The sequence below is a fragment of the Aulostomus chinensis genome, chromosome 15 (genome assembly GCF_037954235.1).
Source record: "Aulostomus chinensis isolate RoL2024-O1b breed Wild chromosome 15, RoL_Achi_v1.0, whole genome shotgun sequence".
In the NCBI taxonomy this organism is placed as follows: Eukaryota; Metazoa; Chordata; class Actinopteri; order Syngnathiformes; family Aulostomidae; genus Aulostomus; species Aulostomus chinensis.
In genome coordinates, this window is record NC_141334.1 from 3,049,025 (window position 1) to 3,067,711 (window position 18,687).

General features: G+C 45.0%; 1 protein-coding gene across 2 annotated transcripts in view; it reads left to right on the top strand.

The window, feature by feature from the left end:
• The window catches only part of wwc1 (WW and C2 domain containing 1), a 44,459-nt gene that overhangs the window by 2,141 nt on the left and 23,631 nt on the right, over window positions 1-18,687 (top strand). For both annotated transcript variants that reach the window (XR_015119491.1, XM_086226644.1), the window contains exons 2-5: window positions 10,088-10,197; window positions 10,712-10,915; window positions 12,023-12,099; window positions 13,575-13,654. Coding sequence is in view for 1 of the 2 variants with exons in the window: in XM_086226644.1 (XP_086082770.1) it covers window positions 10,088-10,197; window positions 10,712-10,915; window positions 12,023-12,099; window positions 13,575-13,654 (471 nt within the window). In the remaining variant the exon portion in view is untranslated. The remainder of the gene's footprint in view (window positions 1-10,087; window positions 10,198-10,711; window positions 10,916-12,022; window positions 12,100-13,574; window positions 13,655-18,687) is intronic.

Here is an 18,687-nt window from a genome sequence, read left to right on the forward strand (position 1 = left end):
AGTGGAACACACCATGTCTGAGTAGAACACATCAGTGGAACACTCCATGTACGAGTGGAACAGTCCATGTATGAGTGGAACACTCCATGTACAAGTGGAACACACCATGTATGAGTGGAAAATGTGAGTGGAACGCTCCATGTATGAGTGGTACGCTCCATGTATGAGTGGAACACTCCATGTCTGAGTAGAACACATCAGTGGAACACTCCATGTACGAGTGGAACAGTCCATGTATGAGTGGAACACTCCATGTCTGCTTAGAACACATCAGTGGAACACTCCATGTACGAGTGGAACAGTCCATGTATGAGTGGAACACTCCATGTCTGAGTAGAGCACACCAGTGGAACACTCCATGTACAAGTAGAACACTCCATGTACGAGTGGAACACTCCATGTACAAGTAGAACACTCCATGTCTGAGTGGAACACTCCATGTACAAGTAGAACACTCCATGTCTGAGTGGAACACTCCACACCATGCGCAGCTGTTATTCATATTTTATGAGTGAGAAGTTCTTCATCTTTGATGGGTCTCTGTGTTTCAGTGTCATCACATGAAGTTGTAAAATGAACTTCCCTCAGCGACGGCGCGTCCAGTCGCAGTGTTGCGCTCGTGAGCAGTCTGTCGTTATCTAAACACTCGCTCTAACAGATGTCATAAATACTTATTATTCCATATTCATGATTCAGTTATTCCTTTAAAGTGATTCTTAGGTTTGAAAGTGTAGTTTGTCCCTCAGGCTCTCAGCAGTCTGGAGCTCCTCAGGGTGTTTAGTCACTGCTCCGTTACTTCTTTGTGACTCTAGAATGTAGAAATAGCCGCCCGCACGTGTTCAGCTGAAGCTAAACTGTTGCAAAAGCCCGCCGTCCCGTCCGTGACCAGCTGGAGCATTCAGTCGAACCGAGCAGCTGGCGCTCGCTCAAGCCAGCGATGCTCTGATGCTAAATGGTCATTTGTGTTCTCTCGTGTGGTCCTGCAGTGATTATTTGTGGTTCAAGTCCACAATCTCAGCTGGATTTCTGTACGTCGGCTCAGACTTGCATGAGTTTTGGTCGGAAAGTTTAATTTTTTTTTTTCTCTCTCTAAAGGCTTGATTTTCTGTCTTCTTTCATCTAATTTGATTGTAAATCACCTTTTTCCCGCAGTGCTTTGGATTACGGATCGAACTAAAAGATAGATTTGGAGATGCTGTCGAGGACTGGTGCAGTGGAGGAACCCGCTGAACCTTTGGGGCAAACCCAGAAACCTTTTAAAAAACACTTTTTAAAAAACAAATATCATTGGTGGAGGCCTGGGCTTCTCTGAGTGCCTTCGAATGCGTGACATCAGAGCAGAGATGAACGTTTTCCCATGGGAGTAAATTCCCCATGTATTTTCTAATGCAGAATGCCTCATCGAGATTCTAAAAGTAGTACAATTACCCACCAGTCCCGGACTACAAAGACAAATTTATCATAAAAGCGGTTCAGGTGGGAATCGAGCATGAACAGCACAACCTGCTCATTTACATTCCTGAAATCAGCGACGGAGTCTGGAGATGTGAGTTACCGTTTTCCCTTCTTTCTGTAAGAAATCCATCAGTGTAATAGGCTTAGAGTACCAAGCATGCAGCGCTACACGACTCGGTCCCGCTCGTACAAAAAGACTAAGTGGAGGGAAGGGCAGATTTTAATGGGGGCTCGTTTTTCATCTTTACCAAGTTACTTAAGACCCCAAATCCCTCTAATGGCTTATGTCTGGAATTCTGGAGGCTCAGGCTGGTGTTGTTTTGTTAGGGCCTGAGCCTGAAGGTGCTTCAGGCGAAGACCCTATTATGTTTGCTCGTTAGGGCCTGAGCCTGAAGGTGCTTCAGGCGAAGACCCTATTATGTTGGCTCGTTAGGGTCAGGCTCAGGCCCTATTATGTTTGCTCGGCAGAGCAACACATTAGCAGCACTAAAAACACGACAAACACACACTAAACAGTGTCCCAGCCCCCCCAACATCCACGAGGCAGCTCGGCCAGGCGGCCTGGAGCCGGTTTTCACATCCACACCATTCAAAACCTGGTCCTGGACTGTTCTTGCTGTCAATGACCGCGCGCAATATGCGTATTATGCGCATAAAGCACATAATCTAATTTCACCCCCTGATCATGCATGAAATTCGCTGAATCGGTCTGGCTAAACATTCACCAATCCCCCCCCCAAAAAAACACCACAAAAGTCTATAGCGCCACCTAGGGAGCCACACAACGAAAAGATCATTTTTTATCATTTAGAGTGCTATAACTCCTCCCTCGAATGTCCCACAAACATGGGACCAACACCGTTGGACTCGTCTCATCAAGACGCTACATTCCTACACTCTGACCCCTCACCTATCTACAACAGAATGTCCACAAATTGGACAAAACTGTCAAAATGAGGACTTTTTTTACTCCCCAAACAAACTCTATCTCCTCCTCGGGCATTAATGGTATCGCTTCCAAACTTTCACACATTACTCTCCCAACTGTGCTGATTAAAAGTTGCTAAAGGTTTTTATATGAGTCACTCGGTTTGGATTTTATAAGCCGTCAAAGTGGGGGAGACACGTTTCACGCTGACAATGGAAGTCTATGGGGAGACGGTGTCCTCTCAGGGTACATACTGTCAAACAAACGCTTCTCACGTCTACACCATACATCCCACAGCTTTTAAAAACACACCACTGCATTCCTGACAAAAACCCCTACAAAAATATGGTATTATGTGTCCCTCTTGACCAATGTATGCCGACTTATTCAGCTTTTCCACACTACAATTCCTGTTCATCCTCCTCTCTCTCCACTCTAGCACAGATCAAAGACAGAGCAGTGGGGGAGGGGTTCTTAAAGGGCCAGCTCTCAGCTCTGCTCTCCACTCTAGCACAGATCAAAGACAGAGCAGTGGGGGAGGGGTTCTTAAAGGGCCAGCTCTCAGCTCTGCTCTCACTCTAGCACAGATCAAAGACAGAGCAGTGGGGAGGGGTTCTTAAAGGGCCAGCTCTCAGCTCTGCTCTCACTCTAGCACAGATCAGGGACAGAGCAGTGGGGAGGGGTTCTTAAAGGGCGAGCTCTCAGCTCTGCTCTCACTCTAGCACAGATCAAAGACAGAGCAGTGGGGGAGGGGTTCTTAAAGGGCCAGCTCTCAGCTCTGCTCTCACTCTGATCAGACTCAGGCTTCTAACTCCAACACTACAAGGCCTACAAACTTGACCAAGACACTGTTGGATTGGGGCCGGTGTCAACGACGCGGCCCCAAGCCACGCGGCCACAGGCCCTAACAACGCTGCTTGTTTTCTCCTCTTTTTTTTTTTTTTTTGCTGCATGTCACAATTGATGCTTCTCCTTCATTTTGACACACGCATGATCTGAAATGTTCAATTCCTGCGGCAGCCGTACTGGATTATGTATTAGTTTTTTTTCCTTCTCTTATTGGATTTTGTGCGCTATGTCATTGTATCATTCCACTGATGGTAAGGACCAGTGCGTTGCATCCAGTTGATGCTCCTGCCAGCTGCGTGCAACTAAATGCTACGCTAGGTTTGGACTGACGAGGCCCAGCATAGCAGCGATTCAGTCGGTGTCAGTCGATTGCAGGAAGTGAATTGCGGGAAAAATTGATCCAGCAGTTGGCGCATGGACCCGTCTCCACGTGAAGCTCGCGCATTAATGTTTGGCACCTGTGAGTTGAGGTTGTTTGTGCTTCGATGTCTCTCCCTGCCACACTCGCTCGCTCCCTCTGGGAGAGACTCGATGCTCGTCGTCTCCTCTTCATTTCCTTAAAGGTGTAGGCAGGCTGACATGAATAGAAGTTGCACCACCCAATATTCACGAAGCGGATCAGGTTTAGGTTTTGTGAATAAAAATTAAAAAATTGCAGAGAGATGTGTGATAGTGTTTTTTTGCCAATATGTTTACAACAATATAGTCAGAGAGCGACCAGCAGGGAGGCATCGCTCCAGGTGTGACAGACGGCCTCTGGTCCTTTGACGCACATCAAGAGATGCAAGCGTAACACCTGCAGCATCAGAATGTCGCCCCCCTGCGTCACCCATCACCACAACTACTGGACCTTCCATCTATAACAGAGCATCACGCCATCTTACTGCCAAATATATTCCAACGCCACACAGTTTATGTATGATTATAGATGCTGTCAGATGAAATCCTCACATTTCAGAAGAAGAACCATTTTTTTTTTTGTTTGAGGATGATGAGCAGCGTGTTGATTATTGAAGCTGTCATTGTTTCTGACTTGTACACACCATTTTGTCTGGTTGTATCCTTGTTGGAGCTGTTAGTGAATCATGCACACACTCATGGAAAAGATGGCAGGTGGAATAAGAATTCTCCTTTTATTTATTTATTTATTTATTTATTTTTTGTTTTGAGAAAGCAAGGAGGAGGAAACCTTCTCAAAGAACGTTCTTAAAAAAAACCCAACAACAACAAAAAAACAACAACAACAAAAAACAACAAAGCGCGCATTCCTGAAACGCACAACGTGAAGGACTGAGCAGTGTGCAGGCTCACCAAAGTCCTGATTCATCTGAAATCCCTTTCACTGCTTGCCAAGGTGCACGGGGACAAAGTGCAGTGTGAGGCCCTGCAGACTCTTAACTGGGATCTGAGCGGAGGCTGGCTCACACCGCTCAAGTGCAGTTTTTCAATACATAACCAATCACATTGGAAGGTATTAATTTGTGGCAGCTCACCGCTGCTTTAGCAAGATGTCAGACAGACACTGATGCTACTTCTCAGCACAACCGCAGCAACGGCAGCGCTGCAGAACTGAACACTACCTTTTCTGGTCCCCCCCCCCCCCCCCCCGTCCTCTGCTTTTGTTAATGTCCTTTTTCTTTTTTTGTGGCCAATCAAAATCAAGAAGGGGGCGCTGGACTTAATGATCTCAACGCTCAACAATGGCAGAGGAGAAATAGATCTTTGCCGTCTCTGACAAAGCAGTTGTCTGCCGTGTATCGGTGCACATGAAGAGCTGCTGCCTTGGTCTGTTCTGGACGCAGATGTTAGTGCCTGTCCTACTGGTTTGAATGGTGAATAATTGATTTCTGGCATGTAAAGTTAGTCAAAGCTAACTGGGAAGTGGCATTGCCCTGCTTCAAGACCAGTATATTAACATTTCGCGGTATTCCTTCAGTACATAGACTCACTTACACCACTTGGTTTGCAGTATTGGACGCATTTGTGGCACTGCTACCGCAACGGATCGCATATAATTAGATAATGACTTATTGGCAGACATTGGTCATTTTATTGTGTCGGTATTAGTCTGATGGATGAAGTACTCGTCACATCACATTCACATTGGACTTCGGCCTTAGTTAGTTGTAAAGTCTCGGAAAAAAATGCGATACCCTGCATCCTTGTACAGCGCTTGTAGTGTAATCGTTTTAACATCAGTACTGAACTGGGGTAGTTAGTAATATTTGTCTGTTACAGTTTAACATGTGTCTGACATGTTTAAAGTTTAAATGACTTAATAAAACAACAAAATAATGTGTCGATTAGGAAGTGATGCCTCCATCCCCATCTGAATGCAGGCCTCGCTGTGTGCGACCCCCGGCTGACCCTGCGTGAGCACATCTGGTTGACATTTCCACCTGTCAGTCTATCACTGGTACCAGTATCTGTCGACGTTCCCAGTGATGTCACCAGAACCACGCTGCACTGGGACGCCGCAGCAGCACAAGTAGTTTGGATCACTACTTGATGAAGTTGCACGTTTATCTGCTTGTGAAGACAGATTTGAGAGCTGCTGCCCACTTTAGTGAGAACGAGACAGCAACTGAACACACAGAGCGCAGAGGTTGCAACATGTTGACTTTTTAAGTTCTCGTTTGGGGATTTCTTAGATTTCCCTCTCGTGTTAGTTTACTGCTGATGCTTCAGGTGATTGATGATCATCAACGTCTGCTGTTTACTTTGGATTACAGTGTCAGCACAAACTCTTCTGCCTGCTCAGCCTGCATGTTAGATGCATTCGGAACACTGGGCTCTGAAGAAACACTGCACGAGTGCATTCGAATAGAAGGAGCGGTCCTGAATTCCTTGTAGGGAGGACATTGTTGTGTGAAACGATGGTGGGGGACAGGAGCTTTACATTTACGGCTGCATTCGCACGTGCGTGCGTGTGTGTTGTGTGTGTGTGTGTGTGTGTGTAATTCTCTGAAACTTGTCCTACCTTTACAAATATTTGATGTTCTTTATTTGAGTCATAGAGCTGAGACAATAAATCAAGAATAGTTAACAGTTGCGATGACTTGATGACTTAATTTCGGTCTCGGCAGGTTAATCCCAAGAACTGAATGTTCAGTATGAGGCGATGAATGCCATCGTTCCACAAGAAGACATTTAATGCATTTAAAATGTGGACCTTTCAAGTTAAATAGGTTTTTAATCAACATTCACTTTTCAAAAACAAAGTGCAATAAAAAAGTACAGAAGAGAGTGAAAATTCCAAGGAAAAGTCCTGGCTGCCTGTGTAGCGCTTATAAATTCTTCAGTGTGCAATATCAACTATCCACCCTTGCAGTGACGCACTGAACGCACATGTCGTCAGGTGAAAGGAATGTTATCTGCCAGAGAACACGCCATCGCTGCTGAGAGGTGGTCATGTGGGGAGGAAGACCTGATGTTGATGAATTTGCAGGATATTTGAGTGCCTTGTCACTTAAACATAACAGATTATACTGCAAGACTGAAGGAGAGTGGAGAAATGTGTATTGGTGTGTGTGTGTAGTTCTTTTACTGTTGGACCTTGAGCGGCTATGAAATGCAGTGTGAAGCCTCATAACTCAACATGGGGAATTTATATGCAGCTTTGAATGAGCATTTCTCTTCATGGCCATCTGACTCACCATTCAGCTATGCAGCCCGCCTCCCTGTGTGTTTGCACTCTGCCGCACGCTTTGTCAGTTTGCATTAGAGTGCCCGGGCCTGGCCAGGCCGTTTACCTTGGAATGTGAAACCTGGGGGGTACTCGACTGATATCAGGCTTAAAAGGCCAATATAGAACTACTATTGTTTTTATTGCGCATTCAGTTTTGACCACTTTGATGGCACAAACTCTCCACAAGAATTTGGGGTTTCCCTCCCAGCGGTAAGCTTCTTAAAACCCATGCAGACTATCATGTGACGCCAAGGCTCTCCACTGAAACCTGCATGTGTTAATGGGAAGGGTTAGCGGCAGTAGAGGCCAGGGTTGCCCACTTGACACCATTCGCAAGTTAAGGATCCAAATTCCATTCATAGGTAGTTGATTTCTCCTGTATTGTCATCGTGCGGGGCCCCGTCCTCTGCAGCGCCAGAGGCAGCGCCGCTCAGTAAAACCGTCAAGCTCCATTTGACATTCAAACAAACAAACTTGGCAGCTGCAACTGTTCACTTTCGTCTGTGAGACCAGCATTTATCTTCCGAAAGGAATTATATCATCGATCAAAATGCAGCTGAGGTCTCAGGCAGAGGTAAATTACCACACCAAGGTTAGGGACCAGAATCCTCAGACACCCAACATTAGATGCTCCCCAGGTGATCAGTTCTCAGCCGGCTGCCAAAGGGTGACGTCACATGTCTACGCTGTGGATACGGGAACGATAAGGAGCCACGCGATTTATCCGAACATGTTTTTGATCGCTATGGTGTGAAATTGTTTCATGGGCGAGGGGGACTACTCAGGGGGTGGTGTGAGGATGCTTCATTCGACGGAGACCTCCGGCAGTTGCAGGAACTTGACCGTGTCTCGTTTACATGGTTAATTTTCAACCGATTCATCGAGTAATAGGAAAAAAAATCATTGCAGATTAACCTACGAGTAAACAAGTGCAAGACAATAAGAGTTAGTTCTACTAAGCTGTGTGTTCATTCTGGCCATGCTAACAGCTCCTGTCTGTATTACGGTGCTGATGCATGGCTCGCACAGCCATCGCAGGCAGTTTGAGCATTAAAGCAGTGAAGCATGTGAGAAGCACTACAAGTGGCTATTGAATGACTGACAGTGAAATGGAGGCTGAGCCGCCGCTGCCAGCTGGTGTTCCCGCTTCGAGGGAAACGGTGACGGAGAGCAACAAGTTTAGGTCAGCGACTCCCCTCGGCTCAGCGATTAGAGGATAGGATTTAGTAGGCGAGAGGAGAGAGGAATCAAATAATGGGATGTGGATACCCAGCCAGCCAACCAGCCGGCTTTTGCTGGGATCAGCCGTTGGCAGAAGCCTCTCTGTCTTCCTGAGCTAAATTTAGAGTGGAGCTGAGGGGGTCTTCTCCAGGCCCCTTTCATTATTCATCAACTGAAAAGGACCCAGTTCAGTTTCTCCCTTCACCAGCGAGCCGCTGCTCCCCGTGTGTGTGTGTGTGTGTGTGTGTGTCTGCAGTCACGAAACACAAGAGGCAGGAGCAGGGAGAAAGAAAAAACCTCCGCTGCTTGTTATCTCTGGATAAATCCAATGACAGGCGGTTCTCTTGCAGGTGCTCATGCTAGTTCAGTGTCAGCTGGGCTTTTATTGAGGGTTAAATCTATAATTTGTTGACATGCTTATGTACAATGAAGCGAAGTGACATCACTGGCGGTGATAGTAAAGCGACAAGTTTCAATACTGACACCAAACTGCTCTGTAAACCTGTTTTCACAGTGTGAAGCGGATCGTGCCTCGTGATGGTTCACTGCTCCAGACATAAATCTCCTCTCCAACCTCTCTGCACCCAATTATCCCCCCAGACTCATGTGCACTGTGACTCCTATTACACCAGCTAACAAAATGGAATGATCTTTTAGAGAGAAATAAAACAGCCGGTGCAACATTATCATTTCAGAGCCGTCAAAATATATATTCAATAACTCAAAATAACACTGGCATCTTTCACTACATAAAGCCATTTCTGCAACATCAAGTTTTTTTCTGGTCGTTTAATTGCTCAAGTTGACTTCAGGATTAGGATTCAGGTCATCACGCAGCTCTAAACATACGTGTTGGATACTGTAAGTGTTGCTTGAAGTTAAACACGTTTGTTTCCCATGTGCATATAGGATCAGATACAAAGATTGTGTGGGTGTTTAAAATATCATCATCACCTCAGAATTCATCCGTAGTAGATTTATTGATCCCAGATAACAAGTGTGCCTTTATCAATTCATTCAGAAAATAGTTTACAGCTCAGTAATAACGACGATTATTAGTTGCAACACAAAAAAACCATAAACAGAGGTGTCATTGAATTCCTCATGGTGGCTGCAGTGATTGGGCTGGAAGGCTGACGGTTGCCCCAGAAACCTCCAGGCGATGCGTTAGTGCTGCTTGTGGAATGCCACTGGCCGGTTTCCTCCCATTGTGGTGGGCTGGAGAGACACCCCCTCCCCTCAGAGGTGAATAGAGGACTCACAACACCAGACTACCCACCCCCCTCATCTTCTCACACACTCGTGAAACTGTTTTCAGACACGCACAAGTGTGAGTGTGAGTGTGACGCCGTATTAAAGGCTCACAAGTAAATTGGGTCATTATTACTAGAGAGGAATTTGCAGGTGAACTTACTCTACTCAGTTGATCACTGGATTCTTTATGGTCACTTTCACCCTTTCTGTGAGCCTTGAAACATCCTCTGGTCTTTTATAACTCACTCTGGTTTGGTTCTTTTGTTCACAATTCACACCACAAGCAGGTGAAACACGAGGACATCTAGAGCAGTGGTTCCCAACCTTTTTTGTCTGGTGTACCCCTTGAGCCTTTTTGTCATACCATGAGTACCCCTTCACTCATACATGTTCATGATTACTACTCATGAACTAAATTCTCTTTGGACAACATGGGCTTTGCGTATTAAAATTGTCGTTGCACCAAAACAAATTAATAATTACAATAATTGAAAAAAATAAGTTGTGGATCACTGGATAATGAAAATAACACCATTTATATTCTAACATATATGCTTAAATTAAGTTGTACGTTCCTGTTCCTGTGTGACCAAACACGGTGATTAAATGGTAACTTGGAAGATATTTCTGTCCCTCAGAGGTTTATTGGTTTCCGTGATCAAAAACCAAACCCATCTTTCTGGTTCCTGCAGGCAGACGAAGCCTCTGACGTTTGCTGACTGTATCGGAGATGAGCTGCCGGTCGGCTGGGAGGAGGCGTACGACCCCGTCGTCGGAGCGTATTATGTCGACCACAACACCAGTCAGTTCCTTCAGAGCATCTCTTTAGTCACTACGGTTCCTCATATTTCATTTTTCTAGTAATTATCACTGTGAAGATGACATACGTTTCTTGCATTTTAGGGATTGAATGGACCAAAGAAATACTGGATACTGTGTTTGTGTTCATGTAAAGTGGACAAACAATATTTGTGTGTATGAAAGATACTGAAAGAGTTAAAAACTGTGTGAAAACGTAAGAAATAACTTTTCTCCTCGTACAGTTTTCATCTGCAGCGAATGTCCTCATTGGACTGTAACATGTCAGCATCATTATGCCAAATGTAACAACTTATTCAGTGTTAATTAGAAAATTATTGTGATGAATCAGCCTCAGTTCAAAGCACTTCTGTCCTGTGTTGGATGTAATAACATGCTTCTGTTGATTTAAACAACCAAACCATAAACGTGATCGTCACATTAAATTTAAATGCTTAGTTTATATGTTTAGTTTCATCCTCCTTCACTCCTTTCCTCTTTGCTAACTTTTCCTCCAGAGAGCACCCAGCTGGAGGACCCGCGGGCCCAGTGGCAGCGGGAGCAGGAGGCCATGCTGCGGGAGTATTTGGCAGTGGCGCGTGACGCCCTCAGTGCCCAGAAGGAGATCTACCAGGTGAAGGAGCAGAGACTTCGCCTCGCCCAGCAGGAGTACCGGCAGCTCAACGACACATGGAGGGACAAGTCGACGTCTCAGACCAGCTGTAAGTGCACAGACGGCCATAAGGGAGGAGTCAGGGAGATGCTATAACTGGAAGTAAGGAGCATTTGGTCCTTGTCTGGGGAGTAAAGCCAGCTGTAACACCAAGGCATGCATGTGTCGTACATGTAACCCTGGAAAACAGAAGCTGCTTGCGCCCGTTCCTGATGCCTGACTATGGATCCCACTGCTTTCATCTGCCAGACAGGCTCTGGGTGCCATTTCTCTGGAATCCCTTGAGGAGAAAGTGTGTGAGGGCATCACGATTGGTGGCCGCTGTCTGTACATTGACTTGATGTTAAAAAAACAACAACAAAAATGTTAAGTGTTAGTCTGACCACAACTGGTCTAACAGCGACCTGTCAAGAGGGACATCGTCATAATGGGAAAACTGCGTGGCTTCGTCAGCTGAAGAAATTGTCTGATTTCTTTAATAGCCTTTGAATTTAAGTCCACTGTTTGGCAGACATGCTGCTGGCTGCTGGTTGTTGTTAGGGATGTCACAAAAAAAGGTGAGCTGGGAGAGAATCAGAGTGGAAACGTCTGTGATGGAGCGAACCACGACCTACCACAGACTCGCTTTGGTGGACGAACGATTCTTCGCTGTGTGCGTAACCTGGGACGACTGCAGCCTGATTAACTGAGCTTGACTGCACCCACTGACTGAGCGTTGGTGGTTGGTCAGCTTATCAACAACAGATAAATCTGGCGCTTGTATCGATACCATGGTAATCTGGGGATTGGGATTCAGTTTAGATCTTTCTTTCTTCAGAAGCAAGGCATTTATTTTCCCACGTTCGTTCCCAGGGAGCGTGTGGTTATTGAGATGAATCTGTAGCCCTTAACAGTGTCAAAACATGACATCAGAGCAGGTGAAAGAAGAGTTTCCTATTCTTGAATCTTCGTTTTTCTTTCATGCGTTGACAGAAAAAAAAGCACCTTGACATTTCTCCTGAGATTCCTCTTGATGCTGGATGATGTTTTTGTCTCTCTCTTAGTGAAGGGCCTCATCTGTCAGCGCTCTCCGCTGTCACACACTAACAGATGTAGACAAGGATGTTATCTTGAGCACTTCTTTTTTTTTCTGTTTGTGTCTTGCCATCTCTCGCAGTGAATTCCAGATCGTCGTCCTCCAGCAAGTACGACCCAGATATACTGAAGGCAGAAATAGCCACAGCCAAAAGTCGGGTAAGAGCCCTCTCCTCGTTTCATAACGGCGTAACCTGCTGTCAGGTCAGAAACTCTAAACTGGTAAGATAGTTCTAATTGATCTTGAGGAGTGAATCACATGCCAAGGTACTACGTCAGTTATACTCTCCTCCTGGCTGTGGATCAAATATGTACTGGAGTCCCCTGCACCCAACACCAGTGACTCTCCCGATACCTCTGAAATCACATAACCACATACTTTCCTCATTCTCGCTACGTGTGATTTGTTTCCTTTCCCTGTTACGTGATGTATTTGTCCTGAAAGCAATACTTGAGCTCACAAAGATGCTTTCCCTCGCTGTCGTGTGTGTTTAGCTTGAAGCTAAAGGAGACTAGCAACAGCAGAACCGCCCGAAATCATCTGTTTACAAGTGCACATGTCTGCTATAATCCATGTCCTCCTTGCCCAGCCGTTTGCTCAGTGTCCCACAAACCATCTATAACAGGCTCGGCTCAGCGCTGCTGTGAAGGGAGGGCGGCACGCAGCAACTGGTCCCGCTCAACACTCTGCTAGTGTTCTAGCTAGTTTGTTTTAGCTCAAATCAAAGTGTTTGTGGACTACCGAGTATACGACTGGATAAAGAAGATGTGGATTATACAGGACGATAACCTTGAAAATTTTGCCGTAGGCAGCTGGTTCCTTCTGTAGTCTCGAGTCACCAAGAAAAATGTCTGTGAGCTCAAGACATCTATTTGTGAGTTCTTGAATGGCAGTTTAAAGTATTGCTTTAAAATGATGGAAACTAACCATGAATTGATGACAAGGTCAAGGAATACACATCTGTTTGTGTAGTACTGTTCATACCAGTGGCAACCCAAAGGGCTTCACGCAGTAAAAAGAAAACATAATAAACAGATGGCAGAAGAACATCAGTGCAGTAAAGCAGCATAAAAACCAAAATAATCAAAAACGAAGAATAAAAATGAGACAAGAAGAGATTGAATTAAAAGCAGTGTTCAAGAGGCTCAAGTATTGTGTGTCTATCTCAGTCCTGATATCTCTTCCTGCTCGGTGCTACAGAGCTCCATTGTTGTCCAGTATTACAACTATTCATTCATATCAGTGAGCCGCTCTGTTGTCGTACTGGCTGTTATGTTGCTTCATTAAAACACCATCCTGCTGCCAGAAATACTCCCCAGAGCACAAAGTGTGGATTCATCCTCGGCAGAAAATAGTCTCAAAAAATTTTCCACTACTGCTGTTGGGAGATTACGGAAACTTCAAAAAGAGGGGGGAAAAAAAAAAAGTATAAATTCCTCAGCTGTTTTAAAAGACGAATATCTTTGTTCCAGAAGGAACGTGTGAGCCTGGGGGCAAACAGCCTACAGGGAGGCAAACTGAAAAAGTATTTGGGGGATTTCACGAGTTTGTTGACAACAACAGAAGTAAAAGAAGAAGAAGAATATCGCCTGCCCTCTTTCTGAGTAATTTTTTCTGTCTGTATTCATCTCAGGTGAACAAGCTGAAGCGGGACTTGGCCTGTATGAAGCAGGAGCTGCAGTACAAAGAACAAGGCTTCGAAACACTCAAAGAGTAAGTTGATGTCGTGACGGGATACACGGTCGAGCGTCGGGGCGCTCTGTTGTCACTGCTCAGTCTGTGCGGCTCCATGTGGCTCCTTTCAGAAGTTTGTCGTTGACTTTTTCCGACGCGGTCCAGCATCTTCCGTGTGAATTCACAGGAGACGTGAACTGAGACAGAAGTACTTGCTCTCAATCCCAATCTACCAGACCACCACCAGCCGTCCTTACTGAGGCCGACGCGTCAGAATCTGACTTGAATCTCAAGTATGGAAGTGACCTTCCTTTCCCTGAGCGATTTAACTTTCTGCCGAGAAGACAAAATTTGTCAGTATCAAAAAGTCTGCCTTGATATGATTTTTTTTTTATTTGACTGAGGGACGTATGTCTTGCGACACAATCTGCTACATTTATTTTATCAACTCAAATTTGGTTTTACAATTTATTCTTGAGCTCTGAAAAACTGTGAAATCAGTAGATAAAATGAAAATGTAAAAACAATACGTTCTTTGTGATAAGAAGAAGATGAAACTGGCCGCAGAAAAGGTAAATTAGATGAACCATGAATGTCCAGTAGAGATGATACATATTTTTGACTTTGAATCAAGTTCATCATTGGATCCATAAATCAACACAGCCTGGTGTAAAACTGAGTTTTAAGCAGCAGAGACTCAGCAGATGAACCTGATCTTAAATCTGCACTGTAGATTTGTTGGGATCCATCGGGAGGAAGTCAAACGTTTCACATTTCTTCAGCTTTTAGCTTCATACGTTGAGGACGTCCAGGAGTTTTGCAGTAGCGTAATCATTCACTCTGAGTCGTGTGTTTCTGAGTGAATCTCGCCGCGCTGCTCTCCCAGCGCTGTTGCTGCTCTCCCAGCGCTGTTGCTGCTCTCTACCAGCTCCTGATGGAAATAACTCACTCTTAAACTGCTAAAAGCTACACTGTGCTCACCAGCTAGTTGCTAACTGGGTCTGTTGGGCAGATACACCCCTATCCAGCTACATCCAAAATTAATGAGAGCTGTGACCGTCACCCAAAAAGTAAATCTGCAGCTAAACCATGAGCTAAATCTCAACCTCATTCTCCCTAAAGCGCAGGCAGAAATGCATAGCTGCTGCTATTTCTCCATAGGACCATCACTTTGCACTACACCCAACACGTGATTGTGTGTGTGTTGTCAAAAGTAAATGAAATTACTATTCAGAATTATCCTTCAAGCAGATGTAGCCCGATGCCTTAGCTTTAATTAGCGCGTTGAGCTCTGCCGAACTCCCGTGTCTCATTTATGTTTTCCATCATCTTTATTTATCACCTGATCTCAGAGGCTTCACAGTAACATTGTGGTACAAAAGAGATGGAGCCGAGATTGCTTTCATGTTTGACTTGTTGGAATTTGCCCTCTTGTGTTCACCTAAAAGCAACCCAAGTGAAAATGTTGATTTGGCTGATGCGAGCCTGTGAGGAACTTGGGTGCAGTAAAGTGCTGCTTATCGCCTCAGTTATTGCCTCAGCATTATCACACATTCCATTCGATCATTAAACACTAACACCTCTATAAAAGCTCCAATGGAACAGCGGCTGAAGAATGTGGATTTGACTGGAAACACCCCTTAAATCCACCTCAGAACCTGCAAGGTGTACAACACAAGCCACCAGCCAGGAATGTGGATGCGATTCTTTTCTTTGTTCTGTATTTCAGACTTGAGGCTGTCACTAATTTTTGGTTTTGAAATTCGGAACAGGAATGTCCGGTCTGTTTGTCCTCCCTCGCACTGCAGAGTGAGAGTGTCAGGTGGATTAATGAGTAGCTGAGGCAGAGTGGTTGAGCGGCATTCCTCCGTGACTTTCCTCTCCTGTTACAGTCATCAGACGGCGTTCAACAACCAATCACTGTTTGCAGAAATACAAATAGGCTTAGAGTGGAATGCAGCCGTACACTCAGCTCCTGATAAGATTTCACAAAATAGTAGGGCACAGTTTTCTGATGTGGATAACAGAAAACAGCCAGATCCCTTACCCCCCCCCATGAAAAGAGAGGCTAATTGTGACTTTTATTCTGTCATATCATAAATAATATGCAGTTAAATGCCAGACAACAGCTTTGGCAGTTGAAATGACATCATTAGTCTCCCAGGGAGCAAAAAGAGCTTTGTGCCTTCTGATGAGCGTTCAACAAATGTAGTGGTAAGAATGTGACACACGAATGGGAACCAAAGTGATCAGAAAGCAGTAATTCTCTCTCTCTCTCTCTCTCTCTCTCTCTCTCTCTCTCTCTCTCTCTCCCCCCCTTTTCAGCATCTGCTCAATGCTGTTGTGGATAATTGAGATGATTTCTTTGAATTGCGCAATGGGATTCACAATTTCAGGAGTTGCACGGTGTGTTGTGCAAGTATTGTTTTTGACTTCAGGGTTCTTTGAGTTACGTCAGTGTGTGTTATCCAGTCTGGTGACGGTAACTGACTCAATGAATTGAAGGACTCGTCTCCTAACGGAGTGACAGCTGTCTGATATGAACCTCCGCAGGCATCTGTAGATCCGCACTCGTCTCCTGTATGAAATTACATATCACATCTGCTGCCTGCATCTGGACACTCCATCGCTCCTGCCCCTCGCCGTTACCGCGCATTAGTTCTTCTCTGTTGCTGCTTGCCCGTAGGTTTTCCAACCCTCTGTTGTATAGAATACAAGTGATTCAGACCTTTCAAATAAATGCAACAACTATGAAGGTCACAGCATTTAGCATGGTGTTGTTATGTGGCTATAAATGTTGTCTGAGCACCTGCAGCTCGGAGCAGCCACCAGGGAAGGATCCCAGCCTAGCAGTTCCAGAAAACAAGGAAAATAGCTTTGTGTTTAGCAGGGAAAGCATAGCTGAAAAGAGCTTTAAATTGATGGTGGTAAAAGAGTCAGATCAGTGGGTTTTGGTGTAAGCGCCTCTGAGAATACCTCCACGCCCCCCTTTTAGAAAAACTGCTTGCAGGGCTCCCTGATATTCTCTCCAACACCCTCGCGCTATTCTGACCGCTGTGGCCTCAAGTATGTCCCGTGTCTTCTGACCTTGCTTCCAATAAGAAGAACTTATGAAGGTAAAGTCCGCCAGGTGGTAGTGAGCAACAACTGCATGCATGCAAACGGTGGAGAGCTGCCTTGTGTGTGACTGGAGGCGACCCTGAAACGTGTGCGAAATCTGACACAGTTTCTTGAGAGAAATCCCGTTATCTTTTCATCTGTTTGTAATTTTTTTGGTTGTTGCACCATCAGATAATAGAAAAGCCGTGGCTCGTGAACCCTCCATGAATCCGCCTTGTCGAGTCACACACAGCCTCAATCGAACGTTACACAAACTTCAGGGAATCGACAGGTCAAGCCAGTTAAATGCATCTTCGGCGTTGTGGTTCATGTGTGTCGTGGTGATGCACTTGAGGCTGAAAGGGAACAAATACCTCTACCAGTAGTAATACTATTACTCAGCCTGTGAAAACAGTTATGAAATGCCATCTGTGTTTTTCTGATGGGTATTTTTTTTGTTGTTGTTCCTCTAAAATCTGAGAAAGAATAAAGTGATCGGGGTTACCAGGCAGGAGGAGTCTAGCGCAAGCAGCTTGCTTTTGTAGCTTGCTGTATTTTAGATCTTAGCATCCACGAAGCTTCCAAATGGTGTTATTGATTATAGATGGTTATGGATATAGATAGTTGGGGTCAGAGGTCACGCAATATCCACGGATGGATTTAGTTTCACAATAAAGGACACATTCAGCTGTGTTTACCTAAGCAGGAGCCTGATCTTTTTCTCTCCATTCCTCCGCCCTTGACAACCACTGTGGTCCAGGTCACAGCCACGATGATGACAAACAACTACCTCATCCGCCTCCACTGTTGTAGGTCAGTTTGGAGAAAAGCATCTGCTGAATGATGCAATATAATTATAGTCTAATAAAAACAGGTTTCCCAGATTTACATGGTTGGACAAAGGCTATAGTTTCATTTCAAATGTGCATTTTTGTAAGTCAGTGTTTGAGAAGAACTTAGAGAGGATTATGTGCTCACTTCGCCTCACTCCCTCTTTCGCTTCCTCATTCTCTGTGTACCTTGTTTCTCTGTCTGTCCAAACCTCCGTCCTCCTCCACCTCTCCCCTCCCTGAAGAATGTGGAAGGACCTGTTATTCTGATGCGTGCATGACTTACTGATGACGGGGTTATATGGCTGCTGGAGCCTCTGACGGCTGTTTACTGCCGCGTCCTGTCTGTCTCTTGGCTCGGCAGCCTGGTCTTCCCCGTCTGCCTGGAGCCACAAACATTCGCGTTACCTGGACCTCAAGCAAACTTCTCATCTTGCCCTCTCAGATTGGTCATTCTTATGCTAAAGGCATGTCCAGGGTTCTCTCCTCCATCTGGTGTGTTTCATAGAGGAATCCAGTCAATGATGGATAATACAAGGTTAGCGCCACCTGCTCAGTGATTGATTTATTGGAAATACTCCTGTGAAGCTGTCAGTCCCTGCCGTGTTTATGCACTGCATGCATTTTTGTGTGTGAATATTTCCCACAAAAAATATGTTTTCAATGAATAACTGAAAAAACAACGAATGTGTCATCCATGAATTAAAGCTGACACTTTAGTAATTTTTAGTAATTTAGTAATTTTTAGTAAGTAAACAAGTTACTGACTGACTAACTTTTAGGTATTTTGTGGAAGGGAGAATGAAATTTTCAATACTGTGGACAAAAACAATTCACTCAACTCAAAAGCCGCTAATGTTTTATACTAAATCTCACTGTCTGCTTCCACACAGCAGCTTGCATAATATGTGTGAGGAAAGTGAATGAGTAATGCTGCCCCACCATCTGCTGTCAAAGTGCCCTTGAGCTAGGTGTTCTGTCTTCCTCTCATGGTGGCTGTGGTTACGCTGGACAGCTTTCTCTGGTGTCCCTCTATGATAAAGAGCCGCAATGCTGTCGTAAAGCTCGGCCGCTCAGCCGACTCAGCAGAGTTTGTCAGCATTAAAACTTCAGCTAAATGAAAGTTATCACAGCTTTTAAACT